Below are 17,052 nucleotides of genomic sequence, written 5' to 3'. Positions count from 1 at the left end.
TCTTTCTTTCCCATTTATTTAGTTCTTTTTAAATTTAATTCAAAGTTGTTTTATAGTTTCTACTGCGTAAGCCTTGTATTTCCTTTGTTAATTTTATTTCTAAATATTTTATTCTTTTTGATATAGTAAATAGAATTGTTTTCTTGATTTAATTTTTGAATTGTTCACTGCCAGCATATAGAAATAAGATTGATATTTATATATACTAATCTCGTATACTTCAATCTTGCTGAGCTTATTAAGTTTTAGTAGATTTTTTGTGGATTCCTTAGAATTTCTACATATAAAATCATACTCTGAATGGTGATATTTTTATTCTTCCATTCCAATCAGGGTATCTTTTTTTTTTCCTTTTTCTTGACTAATTGACATGGCTATAACCTTTGGTACAGTGTTGAAGAGAGGTAGTGAGAATGCATATTCCTGTCTTACGATTTATCTTAGGGGAAAGCAATTAGTGTTTCATCATTAAGTATGATGTTAGCTGTGGGTTTTTTGTAGGTTCTCTATTAGGTTGAGGAAGTTTCCATATACTCCTACTCTTTTCAATGTTTTTATCATGAAAGGGTGTTGGATTTTTGTCAAACGATTTTTGTCCATTGGGATAATCATGTGATTTTTTTTCCCTTTATTCTATTAATATCCTATAGTACATTGATTGATTTTCACATGTTGAACCACTTTGTATTTCCAAGATAAATCTCACTGGGTCTTGGTGTATAATTATTTTTATGTGTTATTAGATTCAGTTTGCTAGTATTTTGTTTAGAATTTTTTGTTCATAAATTTGAACATAGAATTTATTTTCATAAAATATATTGATACATAGTTTTCTTGAGATAACTTTGGTTTTGGCATCAGGGCCTCAAAGAATGAGCTGGGTAGTATTTCTTTCTCTCCTGTTTTTTTTAAGAGTTTATAATGAATTAATGTTAATTCTTCTTTAAATGTTGGGTAGAATTTGCTAATGAAGCTATCTGTTCCTAGAGGGTTCTTTGCAGGAAATTGTTTCATTACTAATTCAGTCTCTGCTTGTTATAAGTCTATTCAGATTTTTTTATTTCTTCTTAATTTGGTCTCTGTAGTTTGTGTTTTTCTAGGAATTTATCCATTTTATCTAGGTTATCTAATTTGTTAGCACATTCCCTTATAGTCCTTTTTATTTCTGTTAAGATTGGTAATAATGTTCACTATTTTCTGATTTTAATAATTTAAGACCTTTCTCTCTCTGCTTTTTATTTTTTGGTTAGTACCCCTATGGATATCTCATTCCCCAGCTTTTCATTTTAACCCTTTCTTAGTCTGTCGTTTGACCCAGCTGTTAACCACTGCCTCAGCAAGCCACAGATGTGTTCAACAACTGTCTCCAGTTGTTTTCAACAAACACTCTGGGGGAAAGGCTCTTTGCTTACCATGAACCCTGTGTTAGGTCAAGTAAATGCAGCCTTGTGAGTGGGGTCTTTCAGTGGAAGGAAACCATCAGAGAGGTCAAATAATGACAATTATGTGGAAATGGAGCTCCTAAAGAGCTCTAGCCCCTGTCTGTTCTGTAAGGTGGCTGGCTGCTAGGTGTTTTTAACCACGATTGCTGAAATGTTGGTTTTTAAGACCACTATGAAGCTGAGGAGGGAGGCTGGGTATAGGGCAATTTAAAATGCCAAAGAGCTCACTTTTTAATGAGATTCAGCCATTTTATTAAATAAATGCTTTCTGAATTGTTCTAAGATTTCAGTTAATTTCCAGAGTTCTGAAAAATTGATTCTGACAATATTAGCCAGTGTCCTTGTTGCCTGTATAGAGGAGAACATTTTCAGAGGGACTTTGCCATTTTCACTGACACCCCACCCATTATGACTTCTTGAATAGGAAACTTGATGGAGTAAAAAGTAAACTTGAGGGGCACCTCTGTGGCTCAGTCAGTTCAGCATCTGACTGACTCTTGGTTTTGGCTCAGGTTATGATCTCAGGTCCTGAGATCAGCCCCAGATCAGGCTCCATGCTCAGCAAAGAGTCTGCTTGAGATTATCTCTGTCACTCCCTCCACCAAGCCACCCCCTCCACTCCCCACCACACACCCTGCCCCCACCTGTTGTGCTTGGGCACACTCTCTTCCTCTCTCTCTCTCAAATAAATAAATAAATCTTTTTTAAAAACTAAACCTGAGGTCAAATACTGTGCCAGATCTAGCAAATAATCGACATCCTTAGTACACAAATCTATAAGAAAAATGTTAAAATATAAAAATGAGCAATGAACATGAAAAGATTAGTTATAGAACCAAAAGTACAGATGGATTAATAAGGCCTAAAAAAGAAAGTTCAGCCTCAAAGAAATTAAAGTTAAAACCATGAAATACTATTTTCAATATCAAATCAACAAGGACAATTATAATTATTACAATTCTCAGTATTTAGTATTGGCAAAGAAGTAGTGAAATAAACATTCAAACACTATTGGTCAGAAATATAAATTGGTAGTCTTTCTGTAATACAATTTGGCAATAATATCATGTCTTTAAAAGTAGTATATTCTTGGGGCTCCTGGGTGGCTTAGTCATTTAGGCATCTGCCTTCAGCTCAGGTCATGATCCTCAGGGTCCTGGGATTGAGCCCCTGCTTGGGCTCAATGCTCAGTGGGAAGCCTACTTCTCCCTCTCCCTTTGCCCCTCTCCCCCATTTGTGCATTCTCTATCTGTCTCTCAGATAATAAATAAAAGCTTTAAAGATAAAAAATAAAAATAGCATTCTTTGATTGAATACTTTCATTGCTGTATATCTTTCCTGAGAAAAGAGTAAAACAGTTGGATGAAGATTTATATACAAAGATGTTCATTGCTGTGTTATACATAATGGTGAAAAATTGGATCCAAACCAAATGTCCAACAGTAGTAGAATGGTTAAATAACTTAGAGTATATTCAATTTACTGGATTATTTTATAGTCATTAAATACAGTGTTTGAAAATAATTATTTAATGTCATCAAAAATGTATAATGTGATGCTTAGTGAAAAAAATCAACAGATTTTTTCCAGATTTTAGAAGGCAGAAAAAGGAAGGAAAAGACACACACACACACACACACATCAACTTGTTAACAGTGGTGATCTCTGGGTAGGTAAGATACAGGAGATTTAATTTTCTTCACACATCTCCATTTTTTCCAGATTCTATATATTAAAGTTTTATTCCTTTATAATAAAAGGATTTGCTGTGGCCAAATGTTATATAAAAGTAATGATCTGATATTTGTATGCAAGATAGATTAGAAGGAGAAAAGGTGGAATAGAGAAGATAAAGCAGATCTAAAAGACATTTTATAAGAAGAAATTCTAGGCTATAAAGACAAATTGGATGTGGCAGATAAAGGATTTCTAGCATGATGAAAATTAGGAGAGCAAAGAAGAGAATCCTATTTAATAGAAAAAAGAAGTTTAGTGTGAACACAGTTGAGGATAATTGATGTCATTTTGAACATAATTGAGGATGATAGAAGGATGTTCTGTAGGTAGTTGAAAATACTGATGAATAAGGAGGGCATGTATTATTACATGGAGCACTGGGTATTGTGCATAAACAATGAATCATGGAACACTGCATCAAAAACTAATGATGTATTTTATGGTGACTAACAGCACAATAAAAAAAATACAGATGAAATTTCTTTCTCCAATTTTTAATGTGTTTTTGAGCATTATTTTTTCCCAGATTTGTGATAATTAAGATATTTTACTCATTGAAATTAGTCTAAAATTATAGAGGTTTTACTTATTTTGTTCTACATTTGTATTACTGCTTTATTTTCTTTGAATTTGCTCTTAAGTAAACTGATCAGCCAATATTAGCCTGAATTCACCTTGTTTTGCTTTGGACTGGCTCAGAGTTCTTATATGTTTCCATTGTGATTATTTTTTCATAGTTTTTATTGCTGAAAACTAGGGTTTGAAGAAGAAATGTAATTATCATCCAAACAATATTTATTTATTTATTATTTGTTTGTTTATCATTTTTTTCTGTGAATTTTAGGCAATGAACATCTTAACTTCAGTGCTGCTTCTCTATGCAAAAGAGGAAGAAGCTTTTTGGCTTCTGGTTGCTGTGTGTGAACGAATGTTGCCTGATTATTTTAACCGTCGAATCATTGGTAAAACACACACATACATCCCATAGATAAGCACATATTTCTTTTCTTATATGTCTGTTATCTATCCAATTACATATCAGATGGGAGAACTGATCAATTAGGTTTTGAAATATACAAAATGCAAGCAGTATCAAAATGTCTCTTCACTGACATGCTGAAGAGAAGTGCTTTTTGTACTGAGTATATGATTGGAAAGATTGTTTAATACATTGATTTTCTAAGAAAATACTTGGTCCGTTTCTTAATAAAATAGAAATTTTAGGTTTACCTTCTCTGTTTTGCTGAAACAGTGGTGATCTAAAGTATCCAGAGCTACTGGAACATTGTTAATTGTTTCTTGATGAAAGGTAGATTTTTAACCAGCTTAAAGTCTCCATGTTTATACGAACTGTATTCATACTTGCCAGATTTGAAAGAAGGATCAAGTTCTTGGTTAGTTAATTATATGACATTTTCTTTAGTCATCGGATATTTGTAGATTTTGAAACTACCACAATACCATATGTAGTCTCTGCTTTGTGCCCTTGTAAGCCTTCAGTATCATGGCTGGGTTATTGATTATATTGTCTTTCATTACAGTTTGTGTATTTATCTTACTGGATAAATCTACTAGATATTAGATCTACCAGATATTAAGCCATTTGAAGATGAGGCTATTTCATTAATTGGTATATCTCTTATGGTACCTATTACAGGTTTCTGCACATAATAAAGATTCAATAAATTACTCTTCAAACAAATTTGAACTGAGGTTCTCAAGTGCTTCTTGATGCATGACACTTTGCTAGCAGCTAAAGAGATGTGTGAAATACAGAAAAGGCACTGAAGAATTTCATAATTTAAGGAATAGAAATGAGATATATTGGCATACTAACAAGTGGGAAGGTCTCAGAAACAAATCCTTTTGAAAGTGTTCATTTTTAAACTTCCTTTTATGTTTGCCAGGTGCCTTGGTGGATCAGGCAGTCTTTGAAGAACTTATCAGGGATCACCTTCCCCAGCTGACAGAACACATGACTGATATGACATTCTTTTCCTCAGTTTCCCTCTCATGGTTCCTCACACTTTTTATTAGTGTGCTGCCTATTGAAAGTGCTGTGAATGTGGTGGACTGCTTCTTCTATGATGGAATAAAGGCTATTTTACAGCTGGGATTGGCAATACTTGACTATAATTTGGACAAACTGCTCACATGTAAAGATGATGCTGAAGCCGTGACAGCTTTAAACAGGTACTGTCAGAATCATAGTGTTTCAGTCTGGAGAGCCGCTTGGAGATGATGTTGTTCAGCTCCCTTATTTTACAGATGTGGAAACTGAGCCCTAGAAACTTCAAACAATTTGCCCAATGCCACAGAGCTAGTTGCATGAAAAATCTAGGACTAAAGTCCCCTTCTCTATTTCCAAATAGAATACAATAAGAGTAAATCCCTTTTGAAGTAAACCACTTGGTAACATACACATTTATACTACTATTGTTGGTTCAGTATGCTGGGACTTTTCATAGTCCCAAGTTGAGCCATGAAGTGTTATTGTGTAAAAGTGACTTGAAGGGGGAAGAGTAGTTAATAATGTTAAATATCCAGTGGAAGAAATTGTTCTGGCTTTCAAGCAATTTCATTCAGGTAGGCTGAGTTTTATTTATCCAGTGCTTTTTCTGTGAATGTTATTTTATATTGGAGCACTTGTGTAGTGTGTGTGTGTGTGTGTGTGTGTGTGTACCATATATGTGTGTGCTAAATGAATGAATATTTGAAGAGGGTAACTGCTGGAATGATGCATCAAATACCATTTTGTACAGAATAAAAGCTAAACACTGAGAGCATTCAGAACATTCAGAATACTCTGTGTTAAGGCCTCAGTGTACCTTTCTTATTTCTCCTCTCCTGCCTCTACATAGCCTATATTCCACCCTTACTGGGCTATGTGGTGTTTGCTGAGTACTCTCTGAGCCTGGTTGCTTTCCTTGTACTCTCCTCCCTGCCTCTGAAATAATTTCACCATCCCATTCCCTGCTCCCTTGTCCTCCTAATTCCTAACCACCTTCAAATTCCACTTCTTCATAAGATCATCCTCTGTCCTCTCAGTTGACACTAACCTCTAACTAACTAGGGAGAAATTAGCTGTTACTTCCTCTTGCATTTTACTTCCACTCATTCTTGTATTACTGTTATTTTTGGATAGGTTCTTTGACAATGTCACTAATAAGGATAGCCCATTGCCTTCAAGTGTTCAGCAGGGTTCAAATGTGAGTGATGAAAAAAGCAGTCATATGAAAGTGGATATTACAGATTTGATTAGAGAGTCAAATGAGGTAAGTTTTTTTTTAATACCACAAATATAATTGCATAGTATAATTTAAATGATTGGTACTATAGTTCTATCTCTAGTGGCATGTTAAAAGTAAGATGATAATACAAGTAAAGACATAATTTAAAATCCAATTTCACTTTATGAGTCTGAATTTTGTTTTGTTTATTTTTTAGATTCTACTTATAATTGAAATCATGTCATATTTGTCTTTCTCTGTCTGACTTATTTCACTTAGCATAATACCCTCAGGTCCATCCATGTTGTTGCAAATGCCAAGACTTCCTTCTTTATATGACTGAGTAATAGTCCATTGTATAAAAGTGATTTCTGTGAACTGTTCCTAGGTTATATAGCCTCCTGTGCTTCAGTTTGCTATTCTTTAAATGAAACGAAATTCATTTGCTTTCACAGGTAATGACCACTTTTAAATATCTATCACCATATAAAAAGGTGAAAATTATTCTCTTCTTAGAGACTAAGAATTTTTTCCTATGTTCTTGTACTTAGTCTAGACAGATAGTAGGTGGAATTCTCTCCAGTAAATATATGAAAAACTGAAATGTGGGAGGTGAAAATTGGCATAACCACTGAACAAGTTAAGAAAATAGCTAGAAATAGAACCAAGGCCTCTGAGAATTGAGTCTGATGAAATTCAATTGTAGGAGAAGTGGATATTTATTATGAATGAGTATCTACTGAAATCATATTTTTTTCAGAAATATGGTAATATTCGCTATGAAGATATACACAGCATGCGCTGTCGAAATAGGTTATATGTCATACAGACCCTAGAGGAAACAACAAAGCAAAATGTGGTGAGTATCTCTACCCAATGAGGGAGAAGCAGTTGGAGTAACAGTTTTTTTTCCAACTTCCTTTAAAAAATTGACATTGCATGCAAAAAAAATGAATATAACTAAATTTTTGAGCTAGATTCTTGCCACAGCTTAGCTTACTCTAAATTTTTTTGAGAGGAAGTAAATTATTCTCTTCTAGTTGAATTATGTTGATTTCTCCAAAATGTTTTGTTATTTGACCTTTACTGTTGAATATTATGATACAGGCATTTAAGCATAACATATTTGTGATGTGCTGCATCAGTAAGAACAGCGGACCTACATAGCAGTCAGTGCTGCTAATATATATTATTATCCTCAGAAATCTAAGATACAGTGAAAAAGATATAAAACTGTGTTTTAAATACTCTACTTTCAATATTAGGGTGACTGCATAAGAAGCTGTTAGCATTGGTTGCCTCTGGTGAATGGGATTAATAAATTGCTGGTTGGAAGGGAGAGAGTTTTACTTGGCTGTGTATGCATCCTTCTGTTTGAGCTTTTATCATAAGCATGTACTGTTTTTGTAAAACTACTTGCTTAAAGACCACGTCCTCAGAGATGCCAGTCTGGGAAAAAAAACATTTTTGAAGATTCTAGGTTTAGCTTTCAATTAAATAATTCAATGATGTTACTGTGATGTAGTTGGCATAAGCCCCCTTGTTTTGGTTTTCATGTGTGTGTGTGTGGGGGGTGATATAGTTTTTTAAATGAGATCATATCAGTTACTTTGTTCTGCAGCTTACTTTTTTCACTCAGAAATATATGATGGTCATTGCATATCAGTACATATAGACCTCCCTTACTTCTCTTAACATACTGAAAATATACCATAGTATGGACATACTATACAGTTGACCCTTGAACAACATAGAGGTTAGGGGCCCCAGTTCCCTGTGCACTCAAAAATCCACCTATTACTTTTGACTTCCCAAAAAATTAAGTACAGTTGACCCTTGGGCAACATAGGTTTGGACTATGTGGGTTCATTTATACGTGGATCTTTGTTGATAAATATAGTACTGTGGATGTATTTTCTTTTATAATTTTCTTAATATTTTCTCTAGCTTATTGTAAGAACACAGTATATAATATATATAAATACATACAAATAACATACAAAATATGTGTTGATCCACTGTTTAGGTTATTGGTAAGGCTTCTGGTCAATAATAGGCTATTAGTAGTTAAGTTTTGGGGGAGTCAAAAGTTATATGTTGATTTTTGACTGTGGGGGGGGTATTCAGTGCTCCTAAACCCCAAGGGTCAACCATACTAGTAGCCTATTGTTGACCAGGAGCCTTACTGATTCACTCAGGTTCAAACATTTTTAAAAAATGAATATTGAATGTTAACTTTGATCAAAAGAACTTTCCATATCTTGCGATTATCTATTTTTCCTGCTTTGTTAATGTAGTGGATTATATTAAGGAATTGCTAATGTTAGACTTCTGTTGGATTCTTGAAATGAATCCTATTTGGTCATGTCATATTGTTATTTCAACATTCTGTTTTGATGATTTTGCTACATAGCTATGTTCTTTACATCTGTGTTAAAGTGACACTGGCTTACAGTTTTCTTTCTGTGTGTGTGTGCTAACTTTAGTTTTCATATCACTGTTGCACTCATGTCATAAAATGAATTTTTTTTCATAAAATGAATTTTGAAATAAATTATATTTTACTATGCTTGAGAATAGTTTAGATCACATAGGAATTATACATTACCTGAAAGTCTGAGTAATTGAGCCTATAAAACCATCTGGATCTGCTGCCTTTTGGTAGAAGGCAAATTTTTTATTACCTTTTCAGTTCTATCCAGAATTTGTTCTTCCTGGGTTACTTCGGTATTTTAATTTTTTTCCTAGAAAATTATCCATTTCATCTAGACTTTCAGATAGCTTGGTGTAAAGTTTCTAGAATTCATTCAATAGATATTTAATGCTACCTCCTCTGTGCTGGACACTTTAAAAGTGACCTCTATACCTATGTTTACATTATCATTTTACTTCTCAATGATGTTTATTTTTGCTTTATTTTATCACACTTGCCAGGTATTAGCCAATTTTACTTTTTTTAAATTAACCACCTCTTTGTTTTATTGAGTGTTTTATTATTTCATTTATTTTTAATTTCCAGTTTTACTAATTCTTTTATCTTTACTCTTTTAAATTTACCGAATACCAAACTCATTGTACCATTGATGCTTATTCATCATGTAGTAGGATAAAGCTGCATATTGTCTAAGTTTATTACTTCTTGGATTATGTTACTTGGTACAGAGAGGGGAATGCACATCTCTCCCAATGTCTTTGAAGTGTTTAATGACAGCCCCACTTGATGACTTCTCAGAGGCAAGAGAGGAATATGTGGAAGGAGACTTAGAATACTGTTGCTTATATTTATAGACATTAAATGGATGTCCTTTGGCAATGATCTCTGGGTATGAAGTGATGAAGGCGAAAGTACATGTCAGAGTAGAATTGAATTGTAGTCTATGTACAACCTCTTTAAAGGGCAAAATTGGTGTATTTATCTTTGTTATTCTTTTAAAAAGAAGAAAATGATTTTATTCTAGCAGAGGGGGATTTCTCAGTGGATTCAAGAAGAATTTCAATACTGAAGTGTTAAAATCTAAACTGCTTTTAATCTTTTTAAAGCTGCGTGTTGTATCACAAGATGTGAAATTGAGCCTTCATGAATTGGATGAACTTTATGTCATCTTTAAGGTACTGTTGTTCTTCTTCAAGTGAAAAATAACACTTTTAGGCAAAATTTTACCACAACCACTCTTAAATATTTTATCTTTAATTCTTTTAGTACGCATGCTTACAAGAAAATAATTTTATAAAATTATTTCTTATGACTTACTGACTTTCCTCTTTATTTTTCATAGAAAGAGCTGTTTTTTTCTTATTATTGGTGCTTGAGTTGTCCAGTACTGAAGTACCATGACCCCAGTCTGCCATATTTGGAACAGTATCAGATTGACTGCCAGCAGTTCAGAGTGTTATATCACTTGTTGAGTCCCTGGGCTCATTCTGCAAACAAAGATTCACTAGCCTTATGGACATTCAGATTATTGGATGAAAACTCTGACTGCCTTATAAACTTCAAAGAATTCTCCTCTGCAATTGGTAGGATGATGTCCAGTAATTTTTTTTAAGCCAAAAATAAAGCTACTCCTAGAAGTACTTAGTAGTGCCTGTTATTGCTAATTTAGTCAGATTTTATCAGCCTGAGTTACATTATCTCCAACTTGAGCAATAAGTGGACCTTTTTCTGGGTTTATAACTGAAACTAAGTATATTGGTCTCATTTTGACTCAGCCCTCTCAGAAGAACAAGCTGTTACATATGGATGTTTTAAAGGTTAACATGAAGAAAGAGAATATCTGTATCTTCCCCCACTCAGGCACATCGATACTTCAAAAAGAGCTTCTTCACCCATCAGTAAAAATCAACCACATAACCTAGAAAATTGGTAGAGAAGTAATCCAACAACCATGTTGTACCTGTAGATAGTTCACCAGTTACATTGTTCCTTTGCTTTTCCAGAGACCCCAGCATACTTTCTTATCAGGAATTGTCCCTTTAAGAGTTGTTCTCTCCTCAGATGAGGCATAAGGCCTCATTTAAAAGAAAAAAGAAAATTTAGTTTGGGGGGAAGGGAAATCAGCATTTTTCCTTCTGATAAAGGGTATTTTGCTTATATACTTGAAGGAGAGAATCTGGCTGTCTAGGTGGTGGTTTAACTGTTAGGTTAAGTAACAGAAGGTTTTTGAATCCTAATTACTGGCTAATATCTGTACCTTAATTTGTATCACTGGAATTGATTGAATGATCTTTGAAAATAATGATAATTTGTCATTGAATTTTATTGAACAGATATAATGTACAATGGAAGTTTCACTGGGAAACTTAAGCTGCTTTTTAAGCTGCATATTCCTCCAGGTAAGAGCTTAACAGTCTTTAGTGATGTATAGGAGTTGATTCCATTTTAACAAGTATAATTGCAGATATTAAATTTTAATAAATAACATAATTTTCAATATGATATCAGGTCATTACTTCACTGTGGCCCTTGGATCATATGTCCAGTACTTTTGCTTAGTTACAGTGAAATCTGTGGAAGATATTCTCTGTAACAGATGGGTTCACAAGTTTCACAAGTTTTCTTCCAGCAAACAAAGATAGTAGTTTAATGGTAGGTCATGTATAAGAACTACCTACCATTTGAATATTGGTATAATATTGAAATGTGATATTGTTGTTATTGTTGTCAGTTGGGGAGTAGAATTTAACTCTAGACAAACTGCCAAACTTGTGGAATACTGCAGATTATCCAGAAAAAAATGAGACTAGACAGCAGAAATATTAAACATTTGGAAGAGGAAGCAAAATAAAAGCTACCATTTATTGAGCACTTGCTCTGTTGAGGCATTTACTTTAAGGTATTCTTTTACTTAATTCTCACAATATCCCTGAGAAGTGGTAATGTCCTTCCAATTTTGATGATAAGGAAACTAAGGCTAAGAAAGATTAAATTATTGGGCCAAGATCACATAGTTAATAAATTGCATAGCTGGGATTCAAACCGAGGTCTGACTTAAAAGCTCAGGTTTCTTTCTGTTCTACCATATTGCCCTAATGTTACCATATAATGCCAGTTTTCTTCAGTGTTTTCCACCAACCTTTCCATATTTTGGGAAAACAGTCTTGGGTTTTAAGCTAAAGGAACATTGCAAAAGTACCATTTAGTTTAGATAGGGTTAATTCACACAAGCAAACAGCACCTAATAATTTGTCTAAAGCCACACCTGGGATTTCTTTCAGAGTCTTCCCAGGATAGCCAGGAACCATTCTTTACCGACCAAAAATCTAAAAGCCATCTTTGACTCTTCACACACTCAGATCACAAACAGAGCATAAAAAATCAAAGCTAAATCACCTAATAATTTAATTATGAAGGACTTTACATTGTCAAATCAAATTACTGTTAGAATGTTTAATGTTGCTATGGAATGAATATGCTTTCAGTAGAAGATCAGAAATGGAAAGAAAACTCAACTTCATTTTGCCTTATCATCAAAGATGTTCTTAAATGACCAAGGTTACATTTTCTTACATTTTCAGAGATTTTGAAATGCCAGGTTTTCTTAGTTTTCTCAGAAAACTCTTTTTTTTTTAAGATTTATTTATTTATTTGACAGAGAGAGATTACAAGTAGGCAGAGAGGCAGGCAGAGAGAGAGAGGAGGAAGCGGGCTCCCTGCTGAGCAGAGAGCCCGATGCGGGACTCGATCCCAAGACCCTGAGATCATGACCTGAGCCGAAGGCAGCGGCTTAACCCACTGAGCCACCCAGGCGCCCTCTCAGAAAACTCTTAAAAAGCAAGTAAGAGAACTCATGGAGCTCAGAGTGATCAAGTTCTTCTTGTTATTTGCTATAGAGTAGTACCACTTCTACATTTCTTCACAAATGTCTTTCTTATAGTGACCTTTTGTTTAACTTTCTGCCCCCAGATTTCCTTGACCAGGAAATTGTTATTGTTAGTAAATTGATTTGGGTTATCTGTTTTCAGCTTATACTGAAGTGAACTCTAAGGACCCTTCACAAGGAGATGAACTTTCCAAGGAAGAATTACTTTATTTCAGTCAGCTCCATGGTAAATATCAGTTAAAAATGTCTTTTTTGATGAGTAGTCACTTATAGAGATCTTCTTGGCTAAAAAATTTTTTACCCCAGCTACCATTAATAAAATTTGAGATAATTTTACTTTATATTTCTTTTATGCTACCATAACACTTAGCACAGAGCTAAATGCATGGTAAGTACCCCATAAATATTTGACTAATTAACTGAAATGTGTTTTGGGTTTTGATTTATGGAATTTTTTTGTCTACTGGAGGATTAAAAAGAAAACTCATTTTGTTTCTTCTTTATGTTGCAGAAATTTCTAAAATGTATCTGACCATTTTCATGCCTTGTTAAAATACAGTGGAAACAATAGAATCTTTGATGATTGAAGGTCATAGCTATTATTCAAACAGTGAATACTTATTATAAATCACTGTAGGTGTAGGAGACAGGGATGAGTCTGTCTCCAAGACATAATTTGGAAGTGTTATGAGCTCATTTTTGTGTCCTTCGCCTTTTTTTTAAATAAACATGAATGTCTTATAGAGGGATAAGTGCTGATTAATATATGTTTATAATTACTGTATGTTGGTGTTTGAATATTAAGTTTGAAGAGTCCTTATAAATCAACTCATCAAATCCCTTAATTTATATGGGTAAGGGCATGGAGACCCAGAATAGAGAAGTGACTTGTGCAAGAGTTCACAATGCGTTATTGCCACAATCAGGATTAGTAGCTCAATCTTCTGACCTTCTGCATGCTTTTTTCCCCTAATAATAAAAGTAACACAGTTTAGTTTGAAGAAGGTCATAAGGAAGAAAATACCACCCAGAAATAAATAATAATTGGTGTACTTCTAGGATTTTTTTCATAAATATTTTTCTATAAACATCTCTACTGTAGGGGTGCCTGGGTGGCTTAGTGGGTTAAAGCCTCTGCCTTCAGCTCAGGTCATGATCTCAGGGTCCTAGGATGGAGCCCCGCTTCGGGCTCTCTGCTCAGCGGAAAGCCTGCTTCCTCCTCTCTCTCTGCCTGCCTGCCTCTCTGCCTACTTATGATTTCTGCCTATCAAATAAATAAATAAATAAAATCTTTTTTAAAAATCTCTACTATAAACGTTCTTGGAATTTTTTCTTCTGATGAGAGGAGTTCATGTCAGCTAAAATTGGCTTCCTGAATTGAAGAAAATAACATGTCCCTAAGTCTTTATATAAAATATTATTTTACTTTCAAAAGGTATTTACTTGTTAAATATTTTACAGAATGCCTTTTTTTTTCCTGTAGTTTCCAAGCCTACAAATGTGAAGGAAGCAGAATCACTGAAAAACAGCCCAGAAAAAGGTACTATGATTAAGAATATCATTTAGTTTAAGTCACTCTTTTTGTGAATGGGGTTAGCAACAAAGGCAAGTAGTGGATTCTGTTTAAAGGTTATTGATTTGTCCTGAGAGCCTTTTCACTTTTGTGTGTTTAACAATTTAATCTTTCTTGTCTTGATAATTAAGTCTCAGAACTTACAGTCAATGACCCATATTCATTTAATTTTACTATTTTGAAAATATTTATTTTCAATTATGAGATTAGTAGATAATAAAAGAAACTTAACAGAAGTCTTCATACCCCCACTGAACTCCACCCTGAAGTAAATGTGAAAACATTTTGTTCTGTATCCTTTCCAGACCCATTTCTGTGTATACACACATACAGACATCTCTTTTATTAAAAAAAAAAAAAGAAAGAAAGAAAGGAAAATTCCATAAATACTGTTCTACAATTGGCTTTTTCAGTTTTGTGATATATCATGGGAGTTTTCCTATCAGTACATTTGGATCTGTCTTATTCTTTTTAATTGGTATAGAGTATTCCATTCTTTGGTTGTACTGTAACTCAGTAACTAGCCCAGTACTGATGGACATTTAGGTCACTTCCAGTTATTTGTATTACAAACTCTGTTGGAACAAACATTTTATACTTATGTTGTAGAATACTTTTATACACATTTCTTTAGAATAGGATAAATTCATAGAGGTATGAGAATGCTGTGTCAAAGAATATGTACATTTAATATTTTGATCAAGGCTGTCAAATTGTTCTCTAAAAATCCATCATCCTTTTTATGTTTTTGAGTAATATTTAGTCAAAAAATAACAAATTGCTAAAGAGCTATTTAAATACAACAACATCTTCCCTAGGTTGTTCAGTATATCTACCTAGTTTTCCAATGAGTTTTAAGTAATTATTAATAGTCACATAAATTATCTTCATTAAACTCTTCAGAGGAATGAATGGATAGTAGTGTTTCGAATTTTTTTAAGAAGAGCCACTATAGACCACTTCAGAATCTGCATATAAGAACATCATATAGAAGCTATTTTAAACTTAATAGTATGCATGAGAACATCTAGGTGAAATTTACATTGTCAAGTCAGGGTGTACTATTTAAAATGCATCCTTCTCCCTCTCTCTTTACATCTTCCCCAGTCCCCAGACTTACCAAAGTAAAAGTTTTAGTTTAATGGAAATGGAGAACAGATTCTGAAAGCCAGTGGGTGAGATAAAAGGTAAATTCAGATAATTTTCTGGGTTATTAATAGAATCTCACATCTTAATGAAATAATTTCCAATAGTAGTTATTCCTTCCGAGATTTGAAGAAATAGAGTGGACTGTTCATTATGAAATGGTTTTATTCCACTCATACAGGCAAAGGAAAAGTTGATATTCAAGCATATCTAAGTCAATGGCAAGATGAGCTTTCCAAAAAAGAAGAAAACATTAAGGATTTACCAAGAATGAATCAGGTATAGTGTTTTTTCAAATAAAAAATTCTAGGTTCTTGTTTGTTTTTATGAATATGGGTGTATTCAGCTCTAAAATAGCTAACATGCTATTAGAAAAATAGTTAATCTACATATCATCTCTGTAAGTTTCATATGTGCACAGAAGAATAGCAAATTTTTAAATGATTTTCTGCTTTAATGCCTTTAATGCAATGTTTCCTATTTCCAGCTTTATTAGAAGTGTTCATTTTTCAGTAAACATTTTTTTGGTGCCTACTAGATGATACACCTAATGTTAGGTGGTACTAGGAGTAAGAAGTTACTAAAATAGGTCACATGCTGGTTTCTGATCATCTTGTATTTAACCTGCTGGAACAATACTAATGAATACTACTTGTCAAAATTCCAAATCTGTCTCTTAAACTGTTCAGTTTATGCTCTTATGTTTTTTAAATTAAAATCTGTTGGTGTAGATACTGAGGATTTCCAGAACTTTACCAAAATGAGAACAATCAAACTGCGGTATTCCTCATGGACTGGGCAGTATGGTAGCTGAATAAGTACTTTTTAAAATGAATCAATATGATGTTCTAAAATTTTTATAAATAAGCAGTGCTACAGACTAAGAAAGAGAAATAAAACTTAAGAGTTTGGTACTATTTATTTTAAGTACATCCTTAATCAAAATAAATAGTACCAAACTCTTAATCCTTATATTTGCTTTTTATTTACAGATAAACTTTTCTGTTAGGGTGATTGACTTATTGTGTTAGAATCAGCTTTTTTTTTAATTGACAAATATCTTTTAGGAATGTCTATGGATTATCTAGGGGCAGTTAGCAAACACACCAATTTATTTCTCCATTTGGGTCCCACCTCAGCCTTCAAAGAGAAACATGTCTAAATGGGCCCTGTGGAGCTACCTTGTACTACTAGATAGTTTCCAAAACATTCTTGCATAAATTTAAGTCCTTCTAGCTGATCTGCCCACTGTAGCCCTTTGGAGAGATTAAGGGGAACTCCTTATTAAGCCTTTCATTAAGATTGGTTAATGAATATATAATTCATATGTAAGGAAATAGGTGAATTTGCCTAATTAAAAGGACCACTGGGGTTCTTGGGTGGCTCAGACAGTGGTTTAGTATTTGGCTCCTGGTTTCAGCTCAGGTCGTGATCTCAGGGTCCTGAGATCAAGATCTGGCTTAGGAAAGAATCTTCCTCTCCCTCTGCCGCCTGCAAAATAAATCTTTTCTAAAGAAGTACCATCTAACATTGAAGGAATGCTGACAGGTAAGCTGCCCAAGAATTATTGTATATATATGTATATAATGTACTCCTATTAGGTA

General features: G+C 33.7%; 1 protein-coding gene across 1 annotated transcript in view; it reads left to right on the top strand.

Moving 5' to 3' along the window:
* TBC1D8B (TBC1 domain family member 8B) overlaps positions 1–17,052 on the top strand; it is a 56,500-nt gene that overhangs the window by 36,805 nt on the left and 2,643 nt on the right. The window contains exons 11-20 of the mRNA XM_004768999.3: positions 4,024–4,141; positions 5,087–5,372; positions 6,325–6,454; positions 7,170–7,268; positions 9,950–10,018; positions 10,186–10,426; positions 11,177–11,242; positions 12,872–12,955; positions 14,213–14,269; positions 15,630–15,727. Coding sequence (XP_004769056.1) covers positions 4,024–4,141; positions 5,087–5,372; positions 6,325–6,454; positions 7,170–7,268; positions 9,950–10,018; positions 10,186–10,426; positions 11,177–11,242; positions 12,872–12,955; positions 14,213–14,269; positions 15,630–15,727 — 1,248 coding nt within the window. The remainder of the gene's footprint in view (positions 1–4,023; positions 4,142–5,086; positions 5,373–6,324; positions 6,455–7,169; positions 7,269–9,949; positions 10,019–10,185; positions 10,427–11,176; positions 11,243–12,871; positions 12,956–14,212; positions 14,270–15,629; positions 15,728–17,052) is intronic.

The sequence above is a fragment of the Mustela putorius genome, unplaced genomic scaffold, assembly GCF_011764305.1.
Source record: "Mustela putorius furo isolate JIRA1106 unplaced genomic scaffold, ASM1176430v1.1 tig00003901_pilon_pilon_pilon, whole genome shotgun sequence".
NCBI classification, from domain to species: domain Eukaryota; kingdom Metazoa; phylum Chordata; class Mammalia; order Carnivora; family Mustelidae; genus Mustela; species Mustela putorius.
This window is presented reverse-complemented; position numbering and strand designations above follow the sequence as displayed.